Source organism: Octopus bimaculoides, chromosome 1 (assembly GCF_001194135.2).
Source record: "Octopus bimaculoides isolate UCB-OBI-ISO-001 chromosome 1, ASM119413v2, whole genome shotgun sequence".
In the NCBI taxonomy this organism is placed as follows: Eukaryota; Metazoa; Mollusca; class Cephalopoda; order Octopoda; family Octopodidae; genus Octopus; species Octopus bimaculoides.
The window spans coordinates 166125585-166137429 of NC_068981.1; the positions used below are offsets into that span (position 1 = coordinate 166125585).

At 35.1% G+C, this 11845-nt stretch overlaps 1 protein-coding gene across 1 annotated transcript in view; it reads right to left on the reverse strand.

Moving 5' to 3' along the window:
- The window catches only part of LOC106869318 (abnormal spindle-like microcephaly-associated protein homolog), a 40824-nt gene that overhangs the window by 19993 nt on the left and 8986 nt on the right, over positions 1-11845 (reverse strand). Inside the window, exons 3-15 of the mRNA XM_052971275.1 lie at positions 10355-10501; positions 9345-9646; positions 8488-8629; positions 7514-7644; positions 6708-6883; positions 5045-5190; positions 4818-4900; positions 4311-4422; positions 3300-3400; positions 1960-2155; positions 1754-1827; positions 1097-1297; positions 3-974 (exon numbers count right to left, since the gene is read on the reverse strand). Of these exons, the coding sequence (XP_052827235.1) occupies positions 3-974; positions 1097-1297; positions 1754-1827; positions 1960-2155; positions 3300-3400; positions 4311-4422; positions 4818-4900; positions 5045-5190; positions 6708-6883; positions 7514-7644; positions 8488-8629; positions 9345-9646; positions 10355-10501 (2783 nt within the window). The remainder of the gene's footprint in view (positions 1-2; positions 975-1096; positions 1298-1753; positions 1828-1959; positions 2156-3299; positions 3401-4310; positions 4423-4817; positions 4901-5044; positions 5191-6707; positions 6884-7513; positions 7645-8487; positions 8630-9344; positions 9647-10354; positions 10502-11845) is intronic.

Consider the following 11845-nt stretch of genomic DNA (forward strand, 5'->3'; position numbering starts at 1 on the left):
CCATTTTGCGGAAGAACATGGTGATCGTCAGTGGAGCCATTTTGCGGAAGAACATGGTGATCGTCAGTGGAGCCATTTTGCGGAAGAACATGGTGATCGTCAGTGGAGCCATTTTGCAGAAGAACACGATGATCGTCAGTGGAGCCATTTTGCAGAGCACGGTCACCATCAGTGGAGTCATTTTGCAGACCATGGTCACCATCAGTGGAGCCATTCAAAGTAGAAGTCTCTAATCTACTTCTAATCTCAGTTGTGCTGTTTGCTTCACTTTCATTGATGTTATCTTTATCATTAAGATCCATATTTCTATCTGATGTACCATCATTCAAGTTCTGATTATGCTCCAAATATTTATTGGGACTACAAACAGAATGTTGTTTAGAGGTTGCTGGCATTCCAATATATTCAGTCACTATCTCATCTCCAGATTTCTCAACACTGCAAATGTTGCCTTGAACACCATTATCAATATCTATAGTCTGATTTAAGAGACGGGAATGGTGAGGTTTATTGTTAATCTCAAACGTGCCATTAAGGTGATTATTGAAATCCTCATGCTCAAATTCAATAGTTTGATTCAATTTTGATGTTTTTATACTGATACATTCCTCTCTGGCATTCAGGTTTTCTTGCTTCTGTTGGCCAAGATCATTTGAATCGTTTACTTTACGAATGACTAAGTTGAGTGGTGAGTTATAATTGGTTTCTGCACCTCTTTGCCAGTTGTTCCCCTCAGCAACTAAATCCAAGCATGAAACTTCTGCTATTGTGCCCAAATTACACTTTGGCAAGTAACTGTGCTCAGTATTATTGTGTTTCTGATAACACTGGGATGGTGAAAGTGCCAAATTTTTATTTGAGTGTTTTACCAATGGACTAGTCTTGTCGTATGATCCAACTTGGGGAGAAAGGATTTGTATTTTATTCATTGTATTACATTGCCATTGGGTTACTACTGCAGATTTACTCTTCATCTAAACCAAATAAAATTTTAAAAAAAAGGTAAATATTAGCAAAAGAAATGTTTAAAATATTTATTTGAAAATTTGGAAGGAAAAATTACATGATATACATTCATTCAAGCATAAATAATTACCCTCCGTAGCCTCTGCTTCTTGCACCATAGATATTTCCGCCAAGCCATTTGGATAACAATAGCCGCTCTTGCTTCATGTCTTATTTCAAGTAAACGTATAGCAAGGTAAGTAATATAGGTGATCACTACTTTCTCATCTGGTATAGTATTGGACATGTCCGAGTGGCGCAACATAGCTGGTACTCCACCAATAGCACTCACCTAAAATACATAAATACTTGTTAAATATAAAACATTTGCAACTTTATTTAGTAACAAACAAAATCAATACAATATTTTCATTAATTAAATATTAGCAAAATTTACAAAAAATAATTTCAGACTAAGTTTCTCAAGAGTAAGGCAGTGTAACTAAGACAAATTTAATGATAAGCCTTATGTCAAAAATTACAATCAAATGCTTTTATTTTAAAATTAAAACCCTTCAAACATGATTTTTAGTGTACCATGAGAAGAAAATTGTTTCAAGTAGCACTCCTACTCTTACTGTATATTTTGGGACTACTGAACTACAAGTCTCTTTAAATTGTCATTAACTGACTTCATGTTAAGCTTCAACTCAAAACCTCAAGTACCCTACCCCATGTCTTGCCATTTGAGTTACTTGTAGCCTAACCATAAAACCTCAAATTGAAGGAAAAAAAAGCCACAACTTACTTTTTTAGCAATAAGTTTAAAATTTTCGGCTTCGTTAGCTAAAAGAGCTTCATAAATTTTAGGTTTCCCCGTTTCTGAAACAAATTTTATAAAAAACAAATATAATTTCTTTTTGATAAAGAAACTCAGTATACAGAAACAGAAATATTGGTGATGTGTCCAAGTGCATGAATAAGTAACAGTACAATGCAGTAAACCAAACTTACTAGGGCTAAACAGAGTGCTAAATGCGAGTTCATCCAAACTCTGATCACTGTCTTGTTGTTGATTTTCACATTCATTGATGTAAGTTACAGTTGTGTCCTGCTTGATTTCAGACAATGGCAGCAATCCAGGATAATAATGATGAATTAGATAACACAAAACACGGCCATCAGAGAAGGATACTGTGAAATTCTCAATCTGAAATTTGCAAGGAAAGCAAATAAAAAAAAAGTTATAATGAAAGTAAATGAAAAATAGAATTAAACTCTGGTAACGATCACGCTCAAATGGTGCTATTTACATGCCACTGGCACGGAAACCAGACAGCTGCTCTGGCAATGATCACGCTTGGACAGTGCTGTTAGCGCTCCACTGGCACATGTGCCAGTCAAAGATTTTATAACCCTCTTGCCAATATAACAATGAAGAACTAACACAATGCAATATCTTAAGGTTTGTTCTCTAGATAATATGATCATTTCACAGTATGAGATGGTCACAACCTTAATTTCAGTCATAGTGAGATTGATAGTCAGCATATCATTCCCTTCACCACCCCAATGCTCTTGACAATTGAAATCCAAATGCTATTATAGTCTATTATGATTAAACTCCATTAGCAGCTAAGTGCACATGTTTACATCAAGGGGACAACTTTATTCTTAACACCCTCAGACTACCACTGTATGCTCCTTCCTCAACCTAGACAACAGTGTTGGTACCAGCAGCCTTAGGCTGGCAGCTCCCATTGCTGCAAAAGCTCTCTATATCATGAAGCTGTGGCTTCTCAGTTATAGTGAAAGCAACCATACAATCTCACAATTATATGAAAAGGAATCTGCTCTAATCACATGGAAAGTCAACTCAAGCCAAAAACACCAGAGAATAACTTGAATAAAAGCGAATACTGCACAAAAGGTGCAGACAACTCCTCTAATGTTGTCGTAAAGATAATGCAAAACAGGAATGCAGATAAGATGGGCTCTAATGTACAGCAAAAGCAACCCATCAGATGAAAAGAACTTTGAATAAGTGATCCAAAATAGAGGGGGGTTTTAAGACCTGGTACACAAGCCTTTAATTACAGAAGCCCAATTAAATTACACTTGGTCATTTAAAATTGTTGGTGATAAAAAAAGATGGCATCTAGCTACAAGAACCAAATAACCACAACAAAGAGGAGAGTTTGCTCTGTTGCTTGTGGTTGTCAGTTACTGAAGGGATAAAAACGGCAAAACAGTATCAGAACAAACCTGTCTAACCCATACCATACCAGCATTAAAAAAAATAAGTAAAAATAAGGATAAGCTTCAATATACGCAGGTTTCAGTCTTTATATTACCTGTAAGCCATAATGAGCTGAAACTGCTTGACACCATTCAAAAAGTAGCTGATGTTTCTCATTTTCTGGTTTAACAAGTCCTTCCACTGAATTACGCCCGACTGAAATAATGGTGAAGAATATTTTCATTACTCGTTTAAAAGGGAAAAGGCCTGTCTAATATCGTGACAATCAGATTTACTACAATTATAAATATAGTTTTATTATTACTCTAATTACAAATATACATTAAATATTTGGCTAATTACAATACCAGTGAATTTTTTAAACATTTATTCCTATATCAGTAGAGGTGAAATTTGTAGCTGCTAGTGTACATTTAATAAAGTGCTTTTATTACATTTTACTAAAGTCCTTGTTAATTCATTTGTGACGAAGTCAGCACGGGGTGGATGTTTGTGATATTGGCAGGAGAGAGTAAATCCAATATAGAGAGAGTGGGTACTTGATAGAGTAGGAGTCACAGAATATTCCAAAAAAAAAAAAAAAAAAAACAATCTGGTTCGCAGACATTGCTAATAGAATGTGTAAGCAATCTATAAAGTTGTAGAAAAAGACCCTTTATCGATACAAATACCAAGTCTATAACAGAATATGGATGTAAAATTTCACTCCATAACTGCATGCTGACATACTACAAAGATACAAGTAGCAAACAATAGTGAACTTAATATCTCTAGGCTAAGGTTATATTCAGTAGTAATGGCTTACAAACCCATGTTATTTTGGCCAAAAAGTTGGCATGTTAAAACTTGTCCAGTACGTATTGGAAATGTTAAAATTGGTTGTCTCCAGAACACTTCAAAAGAAAATTAGTTTCAAGAGACCAAATGTTAGGAAAAATAAAGAAGTCAGGTAGCGAGATCAAGTTAAAGTAAATTCAGTAGCTAACAAGGACAAGGGATTCATATTTTCTTATAACTGTATTTCAGAAGTACTGATAAATAGTTCTAACCAATACAGCCAATATTCTTACCCAAATTTGGGGATAAAACATTCAAAGCCACTTACTTGAATAGTCCTCAACACCAGCCAACTTCCTAACAGACCTTTTCTTCTCAAGGCACCTCTTCAAAAAGTGGACTTCATCTCTAAGCTCATTGATATCCAGAAGTATATCAACCTGAAAAGAGGACCAAAATAAAAGTAACCCAAAACGGAAAACAATGATTCATGCAACAATACTAATACTGAATATAGTACAGATTTGTTTTAACCTGATCATCCCCAGCCTATACAATTTTAGAATTATTTTTTAAAACTATAAACAAGTAACTATATATACATTAATTCAATTTGCACATTAAAAAAAAAAACTGTATCCATTACCACCTTCTGCAAGGAAAGGAGACATACATAAAACTGGATTTGCTGATCCTGAGATCAATATGAAATACTCAAAGAGGTTCCTAACAGTGGTACTTTTTAAAGAAGTTGAGTCATAGATAGATCCCTCAAATGAGATTTAATTATTTCATTTTGAAATTACTTCCAATTCTAAATACATAATAGAATTACCTGGAAACCAGTCACAATTCTCCAAAGAAGAGTCAATGTTTTTTCTCTGTGTCCATCTACAATATCTTTAGCACATATTGAACCTGAAATATCAAATATTTTAGGATTAAAGATTTCTCAAGAATTTATGAAGAATTGGAAAAAAGAAAATGAATGAAATGAAATAAAAGTCTCCATTAAAAAATTTCATGTCAATCTACTCAGAGAAAAAATAAAAGCTAAGTTACCTTTAGCAAGGCTTAGATCCATTCCATTGACCAATAAAGCTTTCAGCACTTTGTTAACATTGTGGATCTTCTGCAGATGACTAATTGCAGGGGCACGAAGGGAGTTGGTGAGTTCCCATTTACCTGTGAGTATTTCTACAGCTCGACTAAACAAAGAAAAAATATTCTGACATTATTGTTTTGTACAACCATCTGCCACCTACCCAAGAAAATAATGCTTTATTTTGATTAGGGCCAATTATATAACAGCAAGGCATTTTCAAGCTGACCTATGTCTTATTAAATTTAGTAGACAGAAACTGCAAGATGCTTGTCATGTGTGTGGGGGGGTGTTCATATTCCTCACTTGTAACCACCTGAGTGAAGTGTTGACATTCCTTTTGACATTATGACCAGTCACTGTACACTTGGAGACTTTTAGAATAAAGTATCCCTTATTTGCAAAGCAGATAAGGGCTGGAAATGAAGATCATCTTATCTGGAAATTCCCATCATAAAAATAACTCCTCATGCAACCAAAGTTAGCATAGAAAAATGGATGTCAAATGAACAAACACATGAAAGGATTCAATTGAAAACTTTCCTTAGAAGGGCAAAAATATAAATAACAGTTGAACACTGCTTAAATCTATCATAGTCAGTCCCAAATCTGTTTGAAAAAGTGGGAGAATGAGAAGCATAGGGTTAGCAGCCCTGCACTATCAGTTCTCTACACTGCTACAGAAATGCCAATAAGAGAACGTGAAAACTGGCGCTAGTAAAGCAAGACAGCCCTCAGAGACTACATATGAAGCAATGTAATGAAAGCACAAACTGGATTTACCTGTAATTTGGCATAATACTATAATGATTGAGAAAGAGAAAATATGTTCTATATCTCAATCCAAAATGAGTTAAAATGCTGCTAAAAACTTTAAATGATTTCTCATACTGAAAGGAGATGTAACATTATCAATACAGGATTGATAGATACTGGTAGAAGTGATGTTAAGCATCAAAGATTTGAACTTAGAAGAGTGATAAATCTAAATACTTCAAAAGCATTTTGTTTAAATGTTAACATATCTGCCAGCTCAATATCTCAACAAAAATAGGTGTAGCTGTGTGGCTAAAAGGTTCACTTTGCAATGGAGTTTCAGTTTCAATCCTATGCAACACCATGTGCAATATCTTTCTTCAGTTAACCAAAGCTTTGTCAATGAAATGGAGTTATATGGAAACTGTAGAAACCTGTCAGAGACACCATTCTTGTGTGGTAGGCTTAATTTGATGCTTAGTTTAACCCTTTAGCATTCAAATTATTCTATCTACTATAATACTTATTTATCCATATTGTTTTAACCTAATCATGCATTATTTCGTAGCTTCAAGATTTCGATGATGTTATCACCTATTTTTAGAATGACATAGGTTGGTGTGAGATACAAAATCTGGGCAGTTTTAACATAAAACAGATTATTTGGGCTGGATATGGCCGGTTTTAACACTAAAGGGTTAATATCTCCACCACTACCACCAGCTCATCCTAAGGTGTTTAACAAAATCAACTGTTGCAAGCATTCAAGCCAGACTTCCAGCTGGAGGATAATGTTCTGTCTCATGCCTGTACCCTTCTTCCTCAGATCAAATTAAAAAAAAAAAAAGAAAAAAAGGAAGTCCTTACGTTAGACGAATTCCATCTCGTAGATCAACAGCAAGGTTAGAAACTGCATAATCAAATTCATGCAAAGGTGTCTGGACATAGCTGACAGTGTATCCAAAATAAGACAAATGACGAGTAACATCACCTTCACCTTTAAGAAATTCCCTCGCTATATTATAGAGAAGGTTTTTGCTTGCCTGTGGAAATAAGAAAAATACATCAGCGACATTAGCAACAGAGATAAAATGTTTACATTCTAAGCTTGTACAGATATTAAAGTAACATTTTCCCCTCCATTATACAAATATTTTTCTTAACATTTTAACCAAAAAAATAACAGACTAAAAAGAAAAACTGAGCAAACCAGTTTTGGGATTAAGATGTGGAACTAACCAAATAGTTGAGAGTTCAAATTTTCCAACAAATTTTGTTTTCACTCTTGAACAAACTATAGATGGCCACAGGTTTTAATAATTGTTTAAAAGTTAAAAGTAAGAGAATTTAGTTCTAAGAATCCTCACAGGGTGGAAAAATACATGTAAAAACAAAGACAGAAAAGAGTATTCACATCAGTGATATTAAGAAATTATAATCTCTTAACAAGAGTCACATGATAATTGAACTAGTATCCAGTTAGTCATTTACAATTACATTAATTGTATACCCCAAATAAATTGTTTACTATAAAGAGAAACAAAACATGGATAGCTGACTAATACCATTATGGGGGAAATGTTAGAAAAAAAATTTCAAACGGAGTAAAAGATATGCTAAAACAATCCTAAACACGGAGACAAAAAGTATTAACTGAAAGGGTTTGAGCTTGCCTTGATTTCAGCATCTTTGCAGAAAAGACAGGGATCATGTTCTATGAGGCGCTTCCTTTTAGCGTAATCCAGAAAGAAAACCAGAATCAAATACTTTTTCAAGGTATGTTTAGAGAGGGCCTCTTGGTAACCTGACAAAGATGCAAAATGTTAAAACAATAGATTTACTTCAAAGAGAATACAGATGTAACAAAACATTGTTTAAATGCTCAAAAGAGCTGAGTAACAGGCAGTTCATCTCATTTATGGCATTAGCTAAATCTAACACTGCAGTGGTTTCCATAGCAAGAAACAATTCTTACTTCTTTAGTCCACCCAGCCATTTGAAACAGATGCTATGAAGAAGCACATCTCACCAGCACAAACATTGTAAATGATCAGTTTGGTTAGCATGCAGTGCTGTGCTCAAATTGACTCATTAATAAATCACACCACAAAATGATATTCTATTTAAGAGAATTGTAACATCATAGAAACAAGAATAAACTCTCTCCACTACCATTGACACGTCTATAATAGAAACAAATATAGCTGTGTGGTAAGAAGCTTGTTTCCCAACTACATGGTTCCAGGTTCAGTCCCATTGCATGGCACCTTGGGCAAGTGTCTTTTAGTATAGCCTCAGAGCAACCAAAGCCTTGTGAATGGATTTGGTAAATAGAAACTGAAAAGTCTATTGTGTGCGTGTTCATTCTCTACCTCCCACTTGACAACCAGTGTTGATGTGTTTATGTTCCCATAACTTCGAGGTCTGACAAGAGAGACCAATAGAATAAGTACTAGGCTTTAAAAAAAAAGTCCTGAGGTTGATTTGTTTGACTAAAATTCCCTTCAAGGTGGTGCCTCCAGCATGGCTGCAGTCAAATGATTGAAATAAGTAAAAGATAGATAATCTTTCTTAAAAACTTTTTCATACAGAAATGCTAAGAAATGGAAAGAATTAAGGCAAAAATCTGAAGTTAATGTAACGCTACCTTCTCTGTAAAGATGTGGCACTGTAGGATGAGCATACCGATTGGCAATGTCAGGGTTTCCAAGTAAGCGAGTAACAATAAACCTTGACAGGCCCAAGAAGTCAGTATTGGAATCAATAAGCAAGATTTCTCCAAACACCATCTGTAATAGATCAAATATCACTAAAACATCAAAAGATAAAATACACACCAATTAAATTTATGTCAATGTGGGTTGAAGAGATCTTAAGTACAGCACCTTCCGGCCTGCATAACTGGACATTAAGGTTTCTATAATTATGATAAAAAAACCCATACTTTGATTTTAAAAAAAAAACTATAAAATTGGATTTGGCCCTTGGATGTTGCCAGATTTTTTTTTTTTCTTTTTTAATTTGAAGAGAATGGGATATACTTTTGTATTTAAATGAAATTTAAAATTTCGTGGCTTTGTGGTAAGAAGTTTGCTTCCCAACCACATGGTTCTGAGTGGAGTCCTGTTTGACCCTTTGGGCAAGTGTCTTCTACTACAGTCTCATACTGATCAAAGTCTTCTGAGTAGAGTTGATAGACAGAAACTGAAAGAAGCCAGTCTTGTGTATGTCCATCCGACACCACCACATGATAACCATTATTGGTTTGTTTACATCCCCGTAACTTACCGGTTCAGCAAAATAGACTGAAAGAATAAATAAGGCTTTAAAAAAAATGTTCTGGGGTCAATTCATTCGACTGAAAGCTCTTGAAGGCAGTGCCCTACCATAGTCACAGTCTAATGACAAACAAGTAAAAAAAAATAATTCTTACATTTTCTTTAAGTGGTAATCAATTCTGAAAAATTAGGATGGTGGGGAGGGAAAGCAAATAGAAGTACCAACCTCTAACCCAATTCGCAACCACAAGGAATTGTATGAGAGAATCCAGTTCAAGATCATCTGTTTCAAACCGATATCAGCATGCACAGGACGATCTTTCCTCATGACCAATCTCTGACTGTCGATTTCCACCTCAAGCCGCTGGACAACTTTTACTACGTCCTCAGTTTGAAACATTTTACAGGACAGTTTCCGCAGTCTGTTAAGTCTCTTGCGTGCAGCATAAGCTTCGAAGCTCAACACCTCTTTGGATGGAGCAAGTCGTGCTTCTTGTTTGGTACTGAACAGTAACGATTTAGCATCAACTAGAAAACAGGAATCAAAAACAATGTTTAGGAAGTAAAATATTACAAAACATGTCGATTGGAACTGTACTAGAAAAAAAAAAAAAATTTCTTTCTTGTATTGAAATATTATTGGTCAGAAGTTCAGAGCTTGCTACAACAAACAGCTATGTCTTCAAACTAAGAGCATCACTGCCAACTTTATTTTGTCTGTATAGAAAATAAAGCAGCTGAGTTTGATTTCTACATTATGATGGTATGATTACAAATAGAATATCCATCTGTATAGATGAACTTGTAGTAATAAGCAACCACTTTCCATGCTGGCATGGGCTGGACAAGATATCACAATCCAAGTCAGTTCTTATTTAGACTTACTACCCTCCTAGATCAGGCAAGGGACCACATTTCTGTCATATTTATCTCTGACAAGGTTTCTGCAATTGGATGCCCTTCCTAACACCGAGTTTATAGAGTTTACTAGAAGCAATTTATTATGACTACAGCACTAGTGAGATTGCCTTGTCCTTCAGAAGGCAAAAGGATCCTCACTGCAACATTGCCAACAGGAACTGGGATGACAGTATGGAAGAGGAGAGAAAATGAGAGAGACATACTGGAAAGATTAATGAAGAATGACTAATTGAAAGTACATGTTTACTGGTAAGTTAAGAGATCTTACTAAAATCCTGAACAAAGATACACAAAAATAAGACCATATCGAATTACCTTTGACACATTTTCTGATTTTGTATTCTTCAACAGGAGTTAAGATGTAGTTGAACCAATGAGTAAAACTCCATTCTTGTTTCTGCATCCATCTTTCATCATAATAGATATTCTTACTAGCAAATGGCATAGGATGTTTTGGAATAACTGATAAAGAAAAAAGGAAAATATGTGAAAATTAATAACAGCTTTTATTTTAATTCATCTGCTTATAAATTACAGAACCTTGTGGTATTAAAATAGATATACTCATGTATCCTACCCAGCACTGTCACAGAAAACACTACAGTTTTAAAAAGTGCAATTTCAAATGAGGGAAAGATTAAACAATAATTATACAATTATATAACTTTTTCCATGGGTTGGATGGTTTGACAGGAGGTGGCAAGCCAGGGACCTGCACCAGGCTCCAGATGTCTGTTTTGGCATAGTTTCTATGGATGGATACCCTTCCTAATGCCAACCACTTTACAGAGTGTATTGGGTGTTTTTTACATGGCACCAGCACATTGACGTATTAGAAAAAAGAAAAACAGCATCAGACATCAATGGACAATTGGAATCATTTAAAAAACAAATTACATTTTTACCAAAATTTGCATACATAGCTATTTTAAATTACTAAAACTTGATTAAAAAGCAGGTTCGTTTGTTTATTTCATTTTGCAATTGTTTTTTTATGTTAGCACAGCTTAGACGTGTGCACACAATTGCATAAATGCACATACAAGTGCATAAGTGCATATGTGAGTGCATAAATGCACACACAAGTGCATAACAATTGCATAAGTGTGCATGTAAGTGCATAGGTGCGCACACACAAGTGTATAAGTGCGCACACACACACACACAAGTATACACACAAATACACACATACATACATACATAAGTACACACACACACACACACATACATGCACTGTCACTTTCTCAGATGCAGCATGGAATTTTGTCAGTGAACAGGTCGCAGTCTCAAAGCAACGAAAATATTTTGGCAAATTAAATTTAAATGTTGAAGTGAATCTAACGCTTTTTGTATTTCTTAAAAGGCTTATAAACACCTTTCACGCTGCAATAAAACATACACACACACACATTATATATATATAATGTGTGGCATATAAATGGTTGGCGTTAGGAAGGGCATCCAGCTGTAGAAACTCTGCCAAATCAGACTGGAGCCTGGTGTTGCCATCCGGTTTCACCAGTCCTCAGTCAAATCGTCCAACCCATGCTAGCATGGAAAGCGGACGTTAAACGATGATGATGATGATGATGATATTACTCCATAACGTGGATTTGTGGTAAGAAGCTTGCTTCTCAACCTCATGGTTTCAGATCAGTTTCCTTGCATGACACCTTGGGCAAGTGCCTACTACTATAACCCTGGGTCAAACAAAGACTTGAGTGGATTTAGTGGACAGGAGCCAAAGAAAAAAACCCATCATATGTGTGTGTGTGTGTGTGTGTGTGTGTGTGTGTGTGTGTGTGT